The 22,700-nt window shown below is 39.3% G+C and overlaps 1 protein-coding gene across 3 annotated transcripts in view; it reads left to right on the top strand.

Annotated features, from left to right (window-relative positions):
• The window catches only part of tafa1b (TAFA chemokine like family member 1b), a 161,251-nt gene that overhangs the window by 123,747 nt on the left and 14,804 nt on the right, over positions 1-22,700 (top strand). For all 3 annotated transcript variants that reach the window (XR_014604286.1, XR_014604287.1, XM_084100908.1), the window contains exon 3: positions 5,973-6,113. Coding sequence is in view for 1 of the 3 variants with exons in the window: in XM_084100908.1 (XP_083957034.1) it covers positions 5,973-6,113 (141 nt within the window). In the remaining 2 variants the exon portion in view is untranslated. The remainder of the gene's footprint in view (positions 1-5,972; positions 6,114-22,700) is intronic.

Raw genomic sequence — 22,700 nt, 5'->3', positions numbered from 1 at the left:
ATCTTATTCAGAAAACAGAATTAGAAAGCCGTATACAAAGAAATTCTGAAATAGTCAAATAGACAATAAGACATTTAAAGCAGTTAACAGAGGTTAACCTGAGGGATTTGTGGAGGCCTTTTGTGGTTCCAGGTTTTCCTGTGAACACTGAGATATTATCGAGTTTATGGAGAGCACAGCAGTAATAGGTCCAGAGTGAGCTGTCATGGGTGTTTTGAGTGTAATACTGTCAGCATGCTTGGGTTGATGTTGATGTTTTAATGGGAGGTCAAAACTAGACATACGTATGTGTTGCCAAACACGCTGGAACAAATGGATGCCTCCTGCTCAAATGTGAGGACTGATGACAGCTCAGCAACGGCAATCATGTCCATCGCTATAGCACTCTTAGTTTTACATTGCTCACTCTGACCCTGAAGCAGGAGTTTGAAAAAGACTGGAAAGGCAGAGAGTTCAAGCAAAGCACACTGTAATTTCCTCTCTTATGCATGTACTGTTATAGCTGGTAACTGATAAATCGTCGGTATTAAAATTCTATACTAAGTGAATAGAAGTTAGTAGTAATAGCATACATTACTACTGAACTGCTATACTATACTATACTATACTATACTATACTATACTATACTATAATTACTAAAAAGTACAATCAATGGTTTTAAATGTTAGTGAATTTAGGCACCAAAACAATGTGTGATGTGAACAATTTATATTAATTTTGAGATTTGCTAAAGATTACATTTACTGTGACTCATTCAATTATTGTTTTAAAAGATTAATGTTAAGTAAGTATTAGATAGAAAAGTAATCTAAATGTAAAAATACAGTGAGGAAAATAAGTATTTGAACACCCTGCTATTTTGCAAGTTCTCCCACTTAGAAATCATGGAGGGGTCTGAAATTGTCATCGTAGGTGCATGTCCACTGTGAGAGACATAATCTAAAAAAAAAAAATCCAGAAATCACAATGTATGATTTTTTTAACTATTTATTTGTATGATACAGCTGCAAATAAGTATTTGAACACCTGAGAAAATCAATGTTAATATTTGGTACAGTAGCCTTTGTTTGCAATTACAGAGGTCAAACGTTTCCTGTAGTTTTTCACCAGGTTTGCACACACTGCAGGAGGGATTTTGGCCCACTCCTCCACACAGATCTTCTCTAGATCAGTCAGGTTTCTGGGCTGTCGCTGAGAAACACGGAGTTTGAGCTCCCTCCAAAGATTCTCTATTGGGTTTAGGTCTGGAGACTGGCTAGGCCACGCCAGAACCTTGATATGCTTCTTACAGAGCCACTCCTTGGTTATCCTGGCTGTGTGCTTCGGGTCATTGTCATGTTGGAAGACCCAGCCTCGACCCATCTTCAATGCTCTAACTGAGGGAAGGAGGTTGTTCCCCAAAATCTCGCAATACATGGCCCCGGTCATCCTCTCCGTAATACAGTGCAGTCGCCCTGTCCCATGTGCAGAAAAACACCCCCAAAGCATGATGCTACCACCCCCATGCTTCACAGTAGGGATGGTGTTCTTGGGATGGTACTCATCATTCTTCTTCCTCCAAACACGTTTAGTGGAATTATGACCAAAAAGTTCTATTTTGGTCTCATCTGACCACATGACTTTCTCCCATGACTCCTCTGGATCATCCAAATGGTCATTGGCAAACTTAAGACGGGCCTTGACATGTGCTGGTTTAAGCAGGGGAACCTTCCGTGCCATGCATGATTTCAAACCATGACGTCTTAAGGCCTATTTATACTTCTGCGTCGAACTGCCGCCGTAGCTACGTCGTAGGCTGTGTGTAGCGCGCGTACCCTACGGCGTACCCTGACGTGCACCTCTCCAAAAATGTAACAACGCGTCAATTCTACGCGGACGCAAGCGCTGTGATTGGTCTGCCAGAACCCCCTCCCTCGGGGTTTCACATGCTCCCTAGGTGCGCGTCAACGCGGACAACGACGCAGAAGTATACATTAAAACCAACACGTTGCCTACGGCGTATAGGCTCCGGCGTAGGTCCGACGCAGAAGTATAATGAGGCCTTTAGTGTATTACCAACAGTAACCTTGGAAACGGTGGTCCCAGCTCTTTTCAGGTCATTGACCAGCTCCTCTTGTGTAGTTCTGGGCTGATTTCTCACCTTTCTTAGGATCATTGAGACCCCACGAGGTGAGATCTTGCATGGAGCCCCAGTCCGAGGGAGATTGACAGTCATGTTTAGCTTCTTCCATTTTCTAATGATTGCTCCAACAGTGGACCTTTTTTCACCAAGCTGCTTGGCAATTTCCCCGTAGCCCTTTCCAGCCTTGTGGAGGTGTACAATTTTGTCTCTAGTGTCTTTGGACAGCTCTTTGGTCTTGGCCATGTTAGTAGTTGGATTCTTACTGATTGTATGGGGTGGACAGGTGTCTTTATGCAGCTAACGACCTCAAACAGGTGCATCTAATTTAGGATAATAAATGGAGTGGAGGTGGACATTTTAAAGGCAGACTAACAGGTCTTTGAGGGTCAGAATTCTAGCTGATAGACAGGTGTTCAAATACTTATTTGCAGCTGTATCATACAAATAAATAGTTAAAAAATCATATATTGTGATTTCTGGATTTTTTTTTTTAGATTATGTCTCTCAAAGTGGACACGCACCTACGATGACAATTTCAGACCCCTCCATGATTTCCAAGTGGGAGAACTTGCAAAATAGCAGGGTGTTCAAATACTTATTTTCGTCACTGTAGGGGAAATGAGCATGCATGATAAAATAGCCATTATTATATTATATTTAAAAATTCTGTAAATAAAAAACAGATGAATAAACAAAATCTTTAATATCAGCCAATTATTATTCAATATTGACTGATACTAATTAGAAATTTGAAAAAAAAAAAATCTTAATATTGAACAACATACAAATTGAACAACAATTTAAAAAAAAACAAAAATCTTAATATTGAACAACATATATCAAATATTGACCGAAACTGAGAAATAAAAAAAATAAAAAAACTCATATTGCCTATATATTTAGTATCAATAACTATAAATTACAATAGACAATACAATAAATAAATAAAAAAATATTATGTATATGATAATATTGGCTGGTATATCAAATATTGAATGATGTTGATAAATTCAATATCTATAATCTCTAATTATTGCCATACTGTACTGTATATATCTAATTTTGACCAGTACATATACATATACATTATTTTTATTTTTACCAAATATCAGATATCAACCTAAATTCAAAACTATCAGCCAACAATCAACGTGGATCTGATAAATTGTGCATCTCAAAAAATCCATGTTGATTCTGAACTGGTGGGAAATGGGGCAAACAACGTCTTCTCCATTTTCCTTCCCTCTTCTTCGTATGCCCTCGCTCAGTATGGCGCAATTTCTCTGGTATGTCCACGTTTGAGCTGTGGTGTAATTGAGGGATGTGGGAGCGGATGGGTGGACAGCTGTCAGGGGAAGATAAAGAGGGTTTCCTCGGGTGTTGGAGAAAGGGGAGCATCTGATGGAGGGCCTTGCTGCAGCAACCCCACTAGCTGAATTACCTGGCCGCTTTATAATTGTGTGAGAGGGGCGCTTCCAAAAGCTCTGTCATTACTCAACCGGCCCGGCCTGGCCCAGCGAGGGAGCTGCCTGCCTCCTTCCCTCCTATCCCCTCCCTCTTGCTCTTTTCCCATCCTGCACTTTTGTGCTCCTCTGTTCCCTTGTTCTCTCCTTTCTTGGTGTTGGTGCGGAGCTGTGAGCCCACTGTTTGAGGGGAAAACCATTACCTCTCATCAATCCCCCAGCTATCCTCAGGGTGCTCGCTATTGTTATGGTGACCCACGTAGCTTTTGCGCATTCTGATATTTTCACTTTCTTTTTTCCTCTTTTAGTCACAATGGGGTCCACTTTGCCGCAGTGCATATTGTGCAGCTGCAGATACCCTATATGTTGGAGGGCAAAGAGCATGATAATGATTGCGAGGACTTCATAATTGCACTGTCTCAAGGCCCTTTATTAAGAATGAGTCTTTCCTATTCAGTCATATCAATGCTATAATGTACTGTATTTCTCCACATTGTCTTCTCAGACCAAACTATGACAGAACCCTCACCTTCCTGCGCTCCCCATAAAAGCCCTTGCTAACATCACACAAGGGTAAAAGGCTTGTAATTTAGATAAGATAATCAGCATGCTTCAAGGGCAATTTGCAACACAGAGAGAAGAAAGAATACATGGTAATTACATAGAAAGCCTAGCAGTAAGAGTCTGTAGAAGAGCCTATAATTTTCTCTTTAGAGGCTTTTACAAGGGCCATTTGCTCTAATGCTGTTTTAACTGATGACTTTGGACGTTATTTGGACATTAATCTAATTAAGGTGCCGAGGCTTCAGGTCTTTTTTATTTATTTATTTCCGATCGCCTTTTTACTGTCATGGATTTAAGTAAATATTTCTAAAATACTCACACGCCAGCAAAAAACTTTTGTTTATGCAGAAAATGATCTTGATTTTTGTTGAAAATATGTTCACATCCCATTTAATATATATTATTAAAGCAGAACATAAGACAAAACACAGTTAGATGATATCATCAATCCAAAAGTAGGATGTACGTGTAATTATGTGAAGTGTGTGTGTAAAATTGTGTTGAGTATGTGTATATCTCTATCATACATTTCCTAATATAAGTAGAATGATGCTCATTATATATACAATATATATGTATAGCAATAGTAATAATCAAAGATGTATATAAGATGATCCTGTGTGATTTCACTGATTTACTATATTGACAAAAAAGGAAGAAAAGTAAATTATCAGAGAAATGGTGAGGTTGTTGAGAGAAGATGAAAAAAGAAGAGAGAGAAGATATATATTTACATATAGGTACATAAATTGCAAAAGAACAAAAATATATTTTAAAAAAGGACGAAGACCAATATTTTGAAGGGAATTTATTTTCACTTTCGTCTTTTTTAATGACCATTGAAAGGAAGCTGAATCTTGTTGATAATTAATGACGGATGATCATCAAAGGGTGGAAAAGTGTAAGGTTTCTGAACAGAACATAAGTGAAATCAATGATAACACTTTCTTGTTACACGTTATCATTACATGCAACTAACCCTAAACCAAACCCCAATCCTATCTCTAACCCTATAGTATGTTATTAATTAATATTACTCAGTACTTGTGTAATTACACTGTAATTAATGTGTAATTACATCGTAATTAATGTATAATTACATTGTAACAAGGACACCTCAAAATAAAGTGTAACCAAATCAATAACTGGGTCACTATAAAAGCAGAGTGATATGCTTTGTGTACATGTGAGTTTAATTAATTTTATGAAAATATTTTTATTTTATGTAGTAGTTATATTTTTATTTTATGAAGTATATAGTGTAGGATAATTAAATATTTAACATTTAACACTGAAATTAAACTGCTTAACTGTAGCTTTGGTTGAAGGTAACTTGATATTGTATTTGTGCTTGCTGCATATTTTCATTTTTGCACAAAAGTAAGAAGTGGTTCTTGTGAGATCAAAATATTATTCGGCAGACCCCCTCCTGAAGACCTCCTGCTGTAAAGTAAGCCGAAACCCTTTTTTACTCATACACAACCCACATGCTAATATAAACGAGGCTTCTCTTGCTGCTCAAGATATTGCTTTGTCAGATATTGGAAGTTAAAGGTTCAGAGAAACCTTCCTTACTTCTATAGGCCGTGGATGAGCTGTCTCCTTCTGTGAAATCTTGTTCGTCTCTCACTGTTGACCTCAGGAATGTGTCCTTGTCACTGATTTGCTTGCATCTCTGGTGCGTGTTACTGAAATGTGTATTTCTAATTCATGTCATGTATCAAACTGCTTCAGATCAAACAAAAAAATGAGCATTTTTATTATGGGTCGAAGGTGGAGTATCTCATATGTGCCACTGATGTACGTGTGTCTGCATCCACAGAGGGAGGAACATGCGAGGTCATCGCAGCGCACCGATGTTGCAACAAGAACCGCATTGAAGAACGTTCCCAGACAGTCAAGTGCTCGTGTTTACCGGGAAAAGTGGCCGGCACAACACGGAACAAACCTTCCTGTGTAGACGGTAGGAATCCAGATCTGACTTTGCAGCATTATAACAGTCAAAAATTTCACCTCACACTAAATTTAGCACCATTTATGTGCAAAAGTATGCTTTTTCACGATTGGATGTAGTGAAATGTTCTGGGGAAGAAAAAAAGGATTCTCCAGGTTTTCTCCAATAAAAGATTTCTCATAATGTGCATATAATTACTGATGAAAAGGTTTGTTGACTGTTTTTGTTATTAAATATAGAGGATATTTTCGTAGCTAGGCAAGAACTATGACAACAAAAAAAGTAAAAAATGAACTCTGCAAACTGCATAAATCACTACCTTGTTGTCTTATTTTCTTTTTCAATCTGCATCAGGTGTAAAAAGTGCTTTGACAATTCCTATGTGAGCCGTTTGACTATGCAAAAGCAAATGCCTGTTATAAGTTTTGACAAGCATAATTTGGAATAACAGACTTTCAAAGCTTTCCTCAGATGACATTTCGCTTCAGGTGTCACCTTGACGTGATTTTAGAGGATTTATTCAAATTTGATGCAAATGCCAAGGGGCCCACATGACCTCTCCACTAAATCTAGATAACCCTCTGTGAACGCAAAAATAAATATTTATTAAAAAAAATATATGTACAAATACATTTATGTGTGTGTGTCACGATATGAGCTCAACCTAATATATAAGCCTGATGCTTAAGATGTCTATGGCAGATACAAAATGTATGTACATATGTATGTAGGCCTATATACATACATGGTCCCACTTTAAATTAACTACTATGTAAAATACCTGCATGTAATTTCTGTAATTAGATCTATAATTACACTGTTGACCCCTTCCATTACACCTTAACCGACCGTTAAACCTAACTATACCACCAAACCTGTTCCTAACCTACCCATATTCCACTTCAATAGCATCAAAACTGTGTTACAATAAAACATGAACACAATAAGTACATTGTACCTAATAATTTTTATTTATGATGTAAGAACATAATAGTTAAAATCACTTAGACTACATGTAATATAAAGTGTGACCTATATGTAATCTATGTATGTGTGGTAATACTTTACAACAAGGTTACGCTTGCTAACATTAGTTAGCCATGTTAGTTAAAATGAACTAAAAAGAAAAAAAAAATATTTATTGATCTTAATGTTCATTTCAGCATTTACTAATGCAGTATTCTATAATAATGTTTACTAATGGGACCTTTAAGGTGTGTGTGTGTGTGTGTGTGTGTGTGTGTGTGTGTGTGTGTGTGTGTGTGTGTGTGTGTGTGTGTGTGTGTGTGTGCGTGTGTGTGTACACACCTTATAAGGTCCCATATACGTGTGTATATAAAACATACACACCTTCAAAAGCGACTGTAAATTAGTATTGCACTTCAGCTCCCTTCCATCAGAAGAATACAAAATTGTTCAACTTTGAAAGGTCACTTTTTTGTGCTAGATCACATTATCCATTCCTCAGAAGTCTTTTTCAAGCTTGTGATTCCACTCTTTGTCTTTTGAATAGGTTTTTTTGTTCAATACGGTGATTTCACCGCCCTGTTCCACAACAGATCGCACTGAATGTGGTACTGCGCACTAGAGCTGGAGCCGTGGGTATCTTTGCAGCATACTGATGTGATCTGTGTAATAGCATAAAAAAAGATTCACACTTCATGCCTCTATGCGCGTGTCCTGCAGGGAGGGCCGGGTCCTGCACATCTGCTAGCATATCGATCAAGATAGGCAGCTTGTTATGCGGGCAGGTGAGATAAAGAACGAAGTTGACAGACTAGGCAGTGATGTGTGAGGAGTTGACTGTTTGGATGCGGTTGCCATCTACATATGGTTGCACATATGAGTCATCAGATTATAAATATGCGTCCTCTGTTTGCTAAGAGTAGGATTTGGATTATAACATGGAAATGTGAAGTTTAGACTATATCTTAATCATATTTTTTTTAAATAGGTATATCCAGTGTTGTGCCATATAATCTGACAGGGAGTCAGATTGGCACAGATCCCCCCTAATTTGGCACAAAACCAGTGCTGAACGCTGATAGGTCAATACAACAGTCTAAAAGACTGAAGGCGCATCCAAAATGGCAATATTTTGCAATATTGTAGAGCTGCTTATAGCTGAATTGAACTGATTTTGTAATTGGTGAACTTTACACTGTCATTGAACTGAACAGAACCAACAATAAACTGACTGTCTTTTTAGAGCTGCTTTAATTTGTCTCACATTTGATGAAGCTTGCATCATTGATTCTGATATTGTCCAGTTTATTACAGTGACGCTTTGAAAAAATCTGTATTTTATAAAGCATCATATAACTAAAGATGACTTGGCTTGACTTGACTGGTGTCTACATTTGTTGAGGAATGACTTTGAGATGGCTAAAAAAAGTACTTTTTATATAGAATGAATATGCATAGTATGAATGAATTCTGGATGTACTACATCCTCCATGTTGACTTTGTCATGTGACCTGTGGCGTCAGTTGGGATGTAGGCATAGGCGCTCCGACATCCGAATATACTTGCTTCCTTACTTTATAGTAGAAGGTGAAAATGAGTAGTATGTCCAAATTCACAGTATTCATAAAACAAGATTCCAAAGTGCGCATCCGATAGACACTTTACGATCCTAAGAGTTGTCGTGAATGGTAGTGAAGCGATGTAACTAATACACCCTTCAAGTGGACTCGGAAATATTGTAATTACAAATTCTGAGCACATGAATGACCAAGTAAAATCATATTCACAAGCAGGAAACTCAAAATTAATGCAGACAGTTTTTGTTATTTCAGAAATATCCTTGATTCAAATTAAAGATTTGCGATAGAAAATAATATTACCATATTTTCAATGTATTTGTAGGCTATTAAGAAAAAACACAAAGAAGAGCTGAGGTATTGGCAAATTGCATGCAAGACTTTGTTTTCCACTGTTTGATGCTACAACCATTTGCATTATGCTGTCTGAACTCTATCCTGTGGATCATGTCTGGTCTTTGTGTAAGCCAACACAATATTATTATTCATCAGAGGAATAAATGTAAACAGCTGCAGGAGTGTTTGAGTGAGTGTATGCTGATTTATGAAGCTTGCTGTGTGTCTTCTTCATGAAATCGAGAAAATCGAATGATTATACAAGATGTGGAGGAAGTTCCTGCTTCCCTCATGTGTGCTCTGGCCTGGATATATACTCATCTTCTGCTTGATAATAATACTGTCTTCATGAGTAACGACTCTGTCGGCTGAGCCTGACGGAGACCTGAGGGAGGACCTGCGGGGACGGACTCAAACACACTGCTGCTGTCACACACGAGTGCGCTTATGCACATAGTCACACCCCACACACACTTGCAGCACACACACTGTTTGTCACCACCTCATCTCTCTCTATTACACACACACTCACACAATTTGTGTCGCCCTACTAAAATCTGTCAGCGAGTGTGCATGGGGTTCACATCCTTCACACGTGCCAAAGAGAGAGTGGCTAAATTTGGAGAGCATTCGCCCTCCTGTCGTCTGACTTTTTAGAAGTCGTTTAGGCAAAGTTATTAATGGAATAGCAAAAACATACATTCTCCTTCTCTCTCAACCTGAAGGGTAAACAACAAACAAAATATATGAAGTTCTTTGTGCCGAAAAAGTTAATATAGGTTTAAAATATTTAATTCAAACTGGCAGGGAAGACACAACTTTGCTAATTTTGTTAAATCTCTTTTGTTACTTCTCTTTTGTTTTATCTCTTAGTCTCTTTTAAAACAACGAAAGCTGGTTTGCTGGTTTTAAGGGGTTACCTGGTTTTAAAGAGTTTTTAGCACTTTTCTCTAAACACAGGCTTGTCCAGGTTGGGAAACCAGTCCAGCATACCAGTTTGAATGGTTAAAGCAATAAATGCATTTATTATTATTTTTTATTATTATTAAAAATCCACTTTAAACAATGACCACCTCTCTCTACCTGAAGGGTAAGCAAACAAAAAATAGTTCTGTGTGCCAAAAAAAGTAATATATTTAAAATATCTCATTCAAACAAGCACAGTTCGTTTCGTGAGTTACTTTTGTGTTAAATCTCAAAAACTAACCAAAATCTAACCAACTTAAATCTTAAACTAACCAAAACTGGTTTGCTAGTCGTAACTGCTCTGTTGGCGGGTTTAGAAAGGTTTGTAGCTAGATCAGCTAAATACAGGCTTGTTCAGGATGGAAGAAGATCTTAAACCAGCTTGTCCAACAAACCAATTTGGAACAGATAAAGCGTTTTTATTTATCATTTCCATAACATAATAAGTAAAAAAAAAAATCTGACACCAACTGTCAAAATACTGTTAAAACACATTCTAGATTAAACAAACAGGTGATTTGCTCCTGAAGATATAGGCCTGGTTTCACAGACAGGGTTTAGAATAAACCTGGATTAGGCCTTAGTTCAATTAAATTTGACCTAGAAAAGAACCCCCCCCCCCCCCCCCCCCCTTCTTTATAATCATGCCACTTTATAATCAAAGCTCTCTTCTCTTTTTTTCTTCTTTTTTTGCATTAAAATCCACTTAGTCCAAAACTCTCAAGGGGATGATGCTTCTTTTACACAAAAAATTACCACCTCTTTCCACCTGAAGGATAAACAAACAAAAAATATGTGCTGAAAATCCCTTAATATATTTAATTCGAACGGGCGGTGATTCGGTGAAGACGTATATTAGCTAATTTTGTGTTAGATTAAAGAATGATTGTTTTGGGAGATATGTAGCTGTGTGTAGTTATATAGACAGTGGCACTATTAGTGGGAGTGTGCTGTCAGATTATCCCAGCATGGGAATTGATTATCAGCTTTGACAAGGAGAACTACGTCCCAGTTATGTCAGGCCCAACAAGACTCTTAGTAAAGAACATTCCTTTTAACATGTCAAATGCGGGGCTTATTCACCACATACACACATACGGGGCCGTTCACACACAGCTTTAGACCCAATTTTGCAGGGTCAGAAGAGCAGAAAAACACTCACAAATGTTTCATCTTTTGCTAATATTGTGCAAGAGTCTACTGCCATTTCCACTTTTTTAAATCCGTTCTGTTCTCTTCAAGCTGATTTCTGTCCTTTTTTCCCATTTCCACATCTCTCTGTTGTATAGAGATGCTCTCTCACACACACACATTCACTCTTTCTCTCTTTCCGTAAGCACCACTGATATAGAATGAGCCCTTCTGTTTTGCTGGGGGCCGTTAATGCAGAGCATGACAGGTTGTCACGGTGCATTTGATAGAAGCCCTGCAAAACATACACGAACGAGATACACTTCAAGAGTTGAAAATGACTTCATAAGCTCATCAACACCCACTTAAAAAACAACAACAATGTATATGCTTATGTATGTATGATCTTCCAGACATGTGGAATAAAATTGTACAGCTTCATGCACAAACCCAATCAGGAGCGGTGGCACTATACAACCAGCAAGGGCATTGCGGGATGCAAGCTTTTTAATTACCAGTATGTGTAACTTCATAATTACGACTACACCGCTCTCATATTATTTCCGCATTTGCATATTCTGTCTGTTTGTTTAGTCGCAATTAAACTTTGCCCCAGTTCTGAAGATTAATTGCATATTTATGGTGTCATTCGCTTCTCACCTAATAACAATGTTTTAACGCAGCGTTTAGTGCTCGTCTGAGGCAAGGGGAGGTATTGTGACTGTTGGGCGTCTGATGGAAGTCTGAAATAATGAACATCAGTGGCAGCCTGCAAGGACGGAGCTGTCAGAATCCATGAGCACACAGTCCTCTGAGCACCTGGACAGAAGAACTCTGAAACAGCTCTACCTGTGAGTCAGGTGCCCGCAGAGAGGACGGGTCAGGATTAGAGCAACTCTGCACCAATAAACACGGACTTTCATTTTTCCTCTTGCTTGCTCTTTCTATATATGTCTCTCTCTGTCTCTTATGGAAGATGTTTCTGCCTCCGAGTAAAGAATTAGGATACAAAAGTAATTGTGAATCTCAGGCGCCGGCGTGACCTTTCAACGTGATGACGTAGTTCCCTGTCCGTTTGTTGATCAGCTCAATCCGAACTATTGAAGGTAAAAAGTCTATAAATTATCTTTTTTTTTTTAAATGACCTATCGTTTCGCTAGATAACAACCTCTTCTTCAGCTGTGATCGTGTACAGCCCGTTTAAACACTTCAAAGACTTTTGAAACTGCATTGATTTGGACTTAAAAACGATGGTAACCAATGAAGTCCATTGTTAGAAGAAAAATCCAGAAATGTTTTCCTCAAAAAACATAATTTCTCTCCCACTGAGGAAAGAAAGACATGGATATCTTGGATGGCATTGGGGTGAGTAAATTATTAGGAAATTTTCATTTTGGGGTGAACTAATCCTTTAATCTCAGAATGTTATCTGACAAATGTTGTGGCTTTATTTCTCATAATTGTGTGTTCGTAACTCACAATGTGAATTTTTTTGGACCAAAAATATTGATGATTCATCCTGTAGAATGAGAATGTTCCTGCCCATTCACAGCTGACTAGCAAATAACAAATTACCTATTACCTATTCAACTAACCTAACCTACTGCCTTTCAATATGTTCCACCCACACATCCTGTGAAAATAGGAAACAAGTGAATTCAGAAAAGAAAACTGCGCTTCTCAAACAAATTCACAGGGTTTTAAGTAGGTAGCAGGCATCAAAACAGTTGATTTTACATAGCATAATTTGTGTTGAGAATTTTCTGAGCCTATAAATATTCACAGATTGTTTTGTGAATTTGTTGAGAGCTGTGGACAGTTTGTCAGCATAATCGGCCAAACAATGCTCTTGTCATAACACCACGGCTGAGTCAAGTGTTCCATCAAGAAGAACAAACGCACACAAGCTAACTTCAAGAATAAGATGAGGACTCTCAGTTCTATTCATTAAGAGTGGAGAGCTTTGGCAGGGTCGGGATTGCGATGCCTTACGCTGCTCTTTGAATCTCTAATCAAGCCACACTTCTTTTTCCGAGTAAAACACTGACTAATGGAGACTAACGGCGCTCCGTTCCTTCTGAGGTCGGCCTTCTCTGACCCTCAGACAGGGACCTGATCTTTACTGATAATTACACCCCAGGTTCATTAGAGCTGCGCTTCTCGCCCTCTGACCTTATCTGGCTTTATTGCAACCGTTACCTGTGCCTACTCAAAAAAGAAAACACAGTTGATCCTTCCACACAAAGAACCCAGCAAAGGCCTTATTCAATCAACAAGGTCATTAACAGACAGTTTCTCTGTGCATGTAAAGTAAGAGAGAGTGGCTGGAGTGGATTTAAAGAGCGAGATCATTCTTCATTTTGATGACGTGCAGGACAGCAGGGGGAGGGGGAAGATGGCCATTATCTGCACTGATGTATCGATCCGGACCCGGCGCTGTGAATTAACACCTGCTAGAAAAGCATGAGAATTTAAAGTGTAATTGCTTAGCGCTCTTAATCTCCGCTGGAAGTGATCGATTGAGTGACGTTGGGAAAACACAGTGTGCTGCCGAATCCATCCAGGAGACCCTGCAGCTGTCATATAAAATTTTTATCTGTATGTGCACAGATTGTTTAGAGAAAAAATTTGACATTTTTAGATGCTGTAGTTGCCGTTATTTTTTTTATTTTTATTTTATTTTATTTTGGGGGGTGTAACATGTTACATTAGGGACTATTTTACACATTGCTATTACTAATTAATTGTAGTCAAGTGAAGTCAAACTTTATTTATAGAGTACACTTTTACACAACCAGTTGATCCATAGGGCTTTACAGTGAGAAGTATAATGAGAATTTAAAAGGAAGAGAAAAAGATTAAAAACACAGTATTTAAACTATAATTAATTATATTAACAATAACAGTGTGTAAATGAACACAAAATAATTGCACATTTATTACATAGTTTACAGACAAGACTTAAGTAAACTGTAACATGAGCGCAAATGTCAATGTATTGTTAAGCTTATTAATATTCACAAACAATATGATTTTATTGCATAATATAATATATTTAAGTTTATTATTTTAAAAGTATTAATAAATAAGCTTTTTTGATATGGTTTTTATTCTAAGAATAATCTATGCTTTGTGCTTTTAAAAATTTTGTTGCATTTAAAATCCACTTTGCCAGTTTTTTTGTATTATTTCACATATTCAGTGAAACCATATAATCGCCATTGTGTTGTAAATAAGCTTTATTAATATTCAAACACTTTATTATTTATTTATTATTATATATTTATATATGTTATACATTTAAGTGTATTAGTTCATATAAAATATTGAAAAAATATTATTAATTATTGCTCATTTATTTATATAGATATTCCTGATGTCTTAGGCAAAGTTAATTATATGAGAAAATAACTTAAATATCTTTTTATGTTGCATTTAAAATGTACTCGTCAGGTGTGTTTTTTTTTTTTTTTTGGGGGGGGGGTTCAGTGAGACCATGTAACCATGCAATGCTATTTCTCATTATGGTTCCTCAAGGTGCTTCCTTCCACAGATGACTGACAGATACTGACAGTCACTCTCACTTTTGCTTTTGAATAAGCATCTGCATGTGTGTGTAAGTGTCACCTCTGCATCAGTGATGGACAAAAAAGTGCGATGTTAATCACAGACCCTTTTGACAGCTTGATTTATTTAATGCCAGACGACGAGCAGCATTGGCTGATACCTGACAGTGCTGCCAAACTGCGGGGTCACAGATCTACAAGCACGCCGAAAGGTCCACACCTGCTCCCAATCATACAGCTCTTAGGATAATCAAGAACCATCACAAAATGCAACCACAAACCATTACAACACAAACTGGAAAAAATTATCTTAAAGAGTCGGTTTCTACCTAAACTTACTGCATGGCAGCGACTCTAAGAAGACAGATGACCAGGAAAATGCGACCTGGGCCCCACGGGTCCTGCTCTGCTCCAATAATCCACTTTTTCTTGCCCTCTCCTGGGAGGAAACACTATCCTGCTGAGGCTACGGTGGCAAAAAAAGTTGCTGAAATTGTGACTTTGTGATGGCTGGGAGGATCCAGAAGAGGGCAAGATGCCGGAGGGGACCATATAAGGATCAAAGCTCGGTGAGAAAGGCCTGGCTTCCCGGCTGAGAAGGTCACCTGAACGGGATCTGGCCTGAATCCAGACAGATAAAAGTCTGAGAGCAAAAGCACTGACCCTAGTGTCCTCTCTAGTGAGCTCTTTTCTGCTCGCCAAGTTTGCGATGGAAAGAGAGAGAGAGAGCGGGCCATCTGTCAGATGGGTCAAACGCTGGTGCGGCAGACATCAGACCATTTGTCTCACTTTGACTCTGCTGTATCCACACATTTAAAGACTGGCAGTAAATACAGAAAGTGTCTTCTGGAGTATTACAGAATTTGGAGAAAATCGCTATGTGTTCAGTCATGTTACTCAAGTTTTGTGTAAACTCTTTTTGAGGTTATACAGCAAAAAAATATTGTTCACTATTTTTAAATATGGCAATGTAATTCAAAATCTCAATCATTGGACCTGTTCCAAAACCCACACTTTGCACTTTACCACTTGTCTACCAGTGGCGGCTACTGGTCTGTCAAAGAGGCGAAGCTCATTTTCGGCCTAATATTGCACATGCATTCACATGTTCATTGCTCTTTTCATGTCTTTTATATGCCCTGTCAAAGTTATTCAGATCTCCAAACCCCACCTTTGACCAAACAACACATCCGTGAGATGGTTTCATCAAGAGGCATGGCCAGCAGTACATTTTATTTGTCACAGCACTTCCAGTCAGCCAGCTTTGTCATACCAGGAGAGCTGAAAAGCTTTTGCACTAAATCAATCTTAGGTGTTGATCTGCCCTGCTGTTTAATTCTGTTTAGTTTTTCCTCATAAGGAACACTTTCAAATGGCTTCGCCAAAATCAGGTCGACAATATTAGCACTGTGTGCAGTTTCACCCCTACAACGCTAGCCTAGCCTACTATATGAATGAATGAATGAATGAATGAATGAATGAATGAATGAATGAATGAATGAATGAATGAACGACCTAAAAAAAATATATTAAACTCTGTAAAACTGAAACAAGGAATGTGGTGTATAATTGTGTGAAATGTATGATGAAAATTGGCTAGCAATTTCGCCAAGCAAATATCAAGAAATAGGTTGCAGCAGTTTGTATTTCGTCTGTACTTGAGAAATCCGCGATGGGACTGAGCGCAAATAGCTTCAGCGGTTTCTTATAGTTCAAAATCGCTGTCAGTCAAAAGGAGATGCAGTCTTTTGACAGACCCTCCAATCATCACGCAGAAGCCCGGAGTCAATAAAATGTTAATACAATAGTACATATTTGACCATTCATTTTTTGACATTATAGGGGAAGCCGAGCTTCCCTTGCAGTCTTAAAGAAATCGCCACTGTTGTCTACTTATAGTACATGACATATTTCCAGTATTTGACCCATGTTCAATTAAAGACTGCAAATGTGTGTAGAACTTTTGATCACCCAATGGGACACAGTTACAACATAGTGTTATAAAAATGCAAGTAAACTTTTTACAGAGCTTTATTTACACATTTTTAATACTTAGCACTTTAAAATAAAATTCTTAATGTTTTTTCAGTAGTAACTTGAAATTGTAAGAGACGACACAATTTAATTGTGGTGCTTCTAATTAAGTGATATATTTCAGTTGCAAATGTTTTACAAAAACAAATACTCATTTCTGCACCAATAAAATGTGCAACACTTTAATATAATGTGCTCTCAAATGGCCAAGACCGCAAACGTTGGCATTGGGACAGGCCCAGTCACACATCCATGTTTTGGAATTAATAAATTAATGATTCAATGACTCTCTCATAAAGACACTCCCTGCATCTTAATTTGCATACTATCCTATCTACAAAGTATTCAAGATCTTGAATACTTTTTAGGATGGATAGAATGCAAAGTAGGTCATAGTCTCTTACTTGTTTCCTTCATTAATGTACTGTATTAATGTCTTTGAATGAATTGGTTGAATGAATGATTCAATTCATTTTGTTGTAAATTTACTTGATGTAACGATGTAAGCTGCAGAAAGAGTCTCAGCCAATCTAATCCGAAGGACGGGAACTCACTGTTGTATAGTCAAATTTATATAATTTGAATTTTGATGTGATCATTTCAAAACAGCATGCCCTTATGCTGTCATATATGTAAATGTAGCTACATTCTGCTCACACTGAGTGTTGTAAATACGAAAGGCTCACATTTCATACTGCCTGTTAGGCCAGAGTTTTAATCTGGCCTTCAGTGTTTTCATCATTGCTCTCTTCCATGGAATTGATTTCTTTTTCTCTCTTTTTTGGTTTTTGCCTTCACTATATTCATTTTCAAATGGCTTCAACATTCAGAGTGTCTGAATATAAATCCTTCACAGCCTGGTAATGAAAAAGTGGCTTGTTGGTTTTCTCTCGCTTTCCGAGCTCAGGAACATTACATTTGAGAACAAGCACCCTGTGGCAAAACACCTGTGCAATATCTGCTTTTAAAATACATACACCATTTTCTGTAGAGAGTGTCATTCTGCGTTTTAGATCTATTTTTCACAGTATAATCAAGTTTGACCATTCAAGTGGGTGTTTCCATTTGTTTTTGAATGAAACATGCCATGTATTTTGAAGATAGACTATGATAACAAAACTAATATAATGTCCTGTGTAATGCAACACAATTGCCATGTATCTGAAACCTTGAAAGAACGTGGATACACCCCTGCTGACCGCTAATTGCTTTGTGATTAAGATGATACACAGTAAAACTGAGCTGTACAGAAAAGTGGCGGGTAAAGGAACAGGAAGAGTCTGTGGTAATCACTCTCCATCCTGTTCAGACCAGAGGGAGTTTAGTGTTTAATCAACCTTGGGCTAGTGTGTGCACCGCACATGAGAGTGAGGAATTATGGGACAGATAACGCAGTCAGGTTTGGAAATCTGTGGTGGCTATTAGGCTCATATCTACAGTTGGTGGCATATTAGTCAAATGGTTAGGTGTGTGTGTGGGGAGGGTGTGTGTGGGGGGTGTGATTGGTTACAAGGTAGTTTGTGAAGTCAGAAACACCAGCGATTTCAAATCACATTTTTGAGACTGCCCTTGGTTCACTGCAGTTTTAAGGAGAAAATAAAACACCTCTACCTCCTCAGTCTATCTCTGTGGAGGTAGAGGTGCTGAGCATCGATGTGGGGGAATAAGAACTTACCACCCTCATCTATGAAGAAAGAAAAAAAAAGACTGCTATAAAAATCGAGTGCAGACATGTTGACTTGTCTGGTTGATATTTTAGAGGAATTAAATAAGTTGGCTGCATTTCATTTTCAGGAATTAAATGACATATTCATGTATAAGTTCAGCCTTTCATCCAGACTGTTTTGACTTCTCTGGTTGATCTTTTACTGCATTTAATTTTGAGTAGTTAAATAAGTTTGCTACAGTCTTGACTCCGACTTCCAACCAGATGGAACTGGATAAATATTCTAAATGTTCTGATCCAATCTGACTTCTGACCTGTAATGCTGCCTGGATCATAATCATACACTGTTCGCTCGTTGGCCAGAGGAAAACTGGCCCCCGACTGAGCCTGGGTTCTCCCAAGGTTTTTTTCTCCATTCTGTCACCTGATGGAGTTTTGGTTCCTTGCCACTGTTGCCTTGGCTTTTGGCTTGCTTAGTTGGGGACATTTAATATTCAACAATATTATTGATCTGCCTTAAGGTGGACAATGATGCAATTTTCTTCTAGAAACAAACTTTGTTGTATTATTTTCATGTTATCACTGTGAAGCTGCTTTGCTTTTTTATTGTAAAAAGTGCTATATAAATAAAAGTGACTTGACTTGACATTCAATTTTGAGGAAATAAATGGTATATTACGGTGCTGCAGCTGTCCACCTCCGAGGAGATGGATGTTCTGAGCATCGAGTTAAGGGAAATTGAAGATTCGCCATCTCAATCCCCTGTGTACAAGGAGTTTTTGGAGTTTATAACCATTTCAGGGCCTTCCAGTCTTCCCCGATCTCCACTAATAAAATTTGAGACCGCGGATCAAACCCTTTCATCTCGTTTTTTTCAGTTCTCAATATTTATTTTAATAAAGGGGGCTAAAAGAGCTTGGGTATGGGCAGATGCCAAAGGCAGAACAGACGCTTGCGAGCTATCAGTCCTGTCACGGCCTAAGGCTCACCTTAAGGCTTGGCATTACCCTCCAGGCCGGTTAGAACTACTATGACGCTGGTGGGTAAGGCGTAAATGGGGGGCTGCTGGGTGGAGCAGCCCCAGCCACTAACAAATGGCGCTGCGTTAAACTGCCATTCTCTGAGGGGAGTTCAAAAACAGTCAGTTCAGTTGTTTCCTGCCATTATGCTTCAGGTCCCCGAAGTGGCTGTTCCAATTAGACCAGAGGCCAGTCTCGAGAGGCTGGTACCCTTAGTAGACTATCTGACAGAATGGAAGAATCTGCCAAATATATCTCAGTGGGTCCTGCAGATCATAGAGAAAGGCTACAGAATCTAGTTTGGTTCTCATCCGACATGCTACAACGGGGTATTGCTCACATTAGTGCATCCGGAGCAGGCTCTGGTAATGGAGCAAGAAGTGGAAACTCTATTAGCGAAGGAAACTATAGAGCAGGTGTATTCACCCGACAGAGTATCGGTTTTTACATGGGGGGTTGCGTCCTATACTAGATATTTGTCAGTTGAATCGTGCAGTCAAGAAACTCAAGTTCAGAATGCTGACACTCAAACAGATTGTGACTCAAATCAGATCCAAGGACTGGTTTGTCACGATAGATCTAAAAGATGCATACTTCCATGTCTCCATCCTCCCTCAGCACAGGAAGTTCCTGAGGTTTTCTTTTTCGGGGGCAAAGAATACCAATATCGGGTGCTTCCATTCGGTCTAGCTCTATCACCCCGCACGTTCACCAAATGCGTAGATGCAGCTCTGGCCCCGCTCAGGCTGCAGGGCATATACGCATTTTGAACTACATAGACGACTGGTTGATTCTAGCGGAGTCAGAGCAGTTGGTGGTTCGGCATTGAGATGTCGTCCTCGCACACATGCAGAAATTGGGGTTGAGACTCAGTGCCAAGAAGAGAGTGCTTTCTCCACTACAGAGAACCACTTTCCTTGGTGTGGTTTGGAATTCAGTCATGATGCGAGCCGTTCTGTCACCTGCTCGTGTTGCTGCTATCCTCACAGCCACGAAAAAGTTAAAGCTAGGCCAGTCACGCACTGTGAAACAGTTTCAGAGACTGTTAGGCCTCATGGCAGAGGTGTCCAATGTGATACCCTTTGGCCTGCTGTACATGAGACCTTTGTAGTGGTGGCTCAGGACCAAAGGGTTCTCCCCGAGGAGAAACCCACTTCGTATGATCAAGATCACGCGGCGGTGTCTCCGTGCCTTGGCTATATGGAGGAAACCTTGGTTCCTATTCCCAGGGTCCAGTGTTAGGAGCTCTTTGCCATCGAGTTGCGCTCTCGACGGTAATGGAAGGCCGGATCTTAGGGTCTCTGGAGGAATCATCATCTTTTGTGGCACATAAATTGCCTGGAGATGATGGCAATCTTCAATGCGTTGAGACACTTCCTCCCAAACCAAACACATCGGTGGTCTCTTACATAAATCACCAGGGGGGTCTGCGATCACGTCCACTATGCAAACTGGCGCACCAGATTCTCTTGCGGACCCTAGGGAAGCTGCAGGGGCTGAGCCCCGGGGAATGGAAACTTCACCCAGAGGTGGTGAAATATATATGGGAGGTATTTCAGCCAAGCGGAAGTGGATCTTTTGAGTCTCAGGATACTACGCACTGTCCACTTTGGTTCTCCCTCACACACCCAGCTCCCTTGGGGCTGGACGTTGTGGTGTAGACATGGCCGAGGCTACGTCTGTAAGTTTTTCTCCGATTACTCTGCTCCCAGGAGTTCTGGAGAAGGTAGAAAGTAGAAAGTAGTAGAAAGTATACTACTAGTAGCGCCGTACTGGCCGATCTGACTGGTTCTCGGACCTGGTGTCCCTCCTCGATGGCTCTCCCTCGGACGGCTCTCCCTCCCTCAGCTCTACCTTCGGTCTCAAGTGGGAGGGGTGACCCTTCACCCCAGCCCAGAGATATGGAACCTGTGGGTTTGGCCTCTGAGGGGGCCCAACTCATAGACTCTGGTCTCTCAACTGAGGTTGTGGAGACCATACTTAACTCCAGAGCTCCCTCCATGAGGAAACTGTAAGTATTGAAGTGATGGGTTTTCACTTCATAGTGCGGAGTTCCAGTTCGGTATATATGCAAGGGAGAAAGCCTGCATTAAGTTCAAGTTCCAGTAACTAGATAAAACGTTGTAGGTGTCAACTGTAACCCTAGTTCCCTGAGAAGGGAACGAGACGCTGCGTCACTTTGCCATACTCCCTGCATTCCTGTGATCGACTTGCTTCGGCTAAATATAAGCTGACGCCGGTCAGACCGGATGTGCTTTTATTCTTTGCTGGTCGTGATGTCACCCGCCTGTGACGTTCACTCTCGCCATTGGACTAGTTGACACAAGTGCTTCAGATGCAATCACGCAGGGGCGTTCCCAAAGCGCCATCAACGCAGCGTCTCGTTCCCTTCTCAGGGAACTAGGGTTACAGTCGTAACCTGAGACGTTTTATCCAGTTACTGGAACTTGAACTTAACGCAGGCTTTCTCCCTTGCATATCTATACAGAAAGTGTAAGCTGTGTGTTTCGGGCCTTCTCAGAGAAGTGAGAAAAGTAGAATGAGGATTTCACAAAGACTTAAAATCTGCCGTTAAAATCTGAAGGATGTAAAGCAGTGAGCTAAGAGTGTGTTTGTGAGGAGAAAAGAGTCAGCCTGTGCTTGGATTTTGCTGAAGCTATGAGTGAGGATTGTGCTAAGACTTTATATTGATTAATTTTTACCTTTTAACCTTGGTGAGAGACAGCAAAGATAGTGTCCAGAATAATGAAATCTGGACTTTTAACCTTCAAATCCCAAACAATTTACCTCAGAAAATCCTCTTCACTGCAGCAAGAACAAGAACAGTTGACAGTTGAAAGAGGGTTTGTTGGTGGACAGACTTAAAGGGATAGTTCACCCAAAAATGAAATGAAAGTGTGTCTATACAATGGAAGTAAATGGTTACCAAAACTGTTGAACATTCTTCAAAATATCTTTTTGTGTGTGAAAATGAAATAGACAATGTGAGCAATGTAAGCCGAACTGTTTGACATATGAATGGATTTAAATATTTATTTTTTCCAATTCAAATGAGTACACCAGCAGCTAGAAGATTGTCAATGTCTGGAGGAATGAAACCTTTAACCTACATATTTGTATGACTAGTGCAGAAAAAGGAATGTTTTGAAACTCTTGGTTTAAAAAAAAAAAAGCTCCTTACCTTTATACTGTTTCATTTAAAAAAATACAGTCATTGAAATGATGTCCCACTGTAATGTTAGTGTATTGGTTTGAAATAGAAGCTACACTGAAACTGTGATAAACATTTTTAGAGCTTATTTCGTCAAGGGAAAACATGGTGACTCGAGGCAGCC

The sequence above is a fragment of the Abramis brama genome (assembly GCF_963993115.1).
Source record: "Abramis brama genome assembly, chromosome: 23".
In the NCBI taxonomy this organism is placed as follows: Eukaryota; Metazoa; Chordata; class Actinopteri; order Cypriniformes; family Leuciscidae; genus Abramis; species Abramis brama.
Note: the sequence above shows the minus strand (reverse complement) of the source record. Positions and strands in the feature narration are given on the sequence as shown.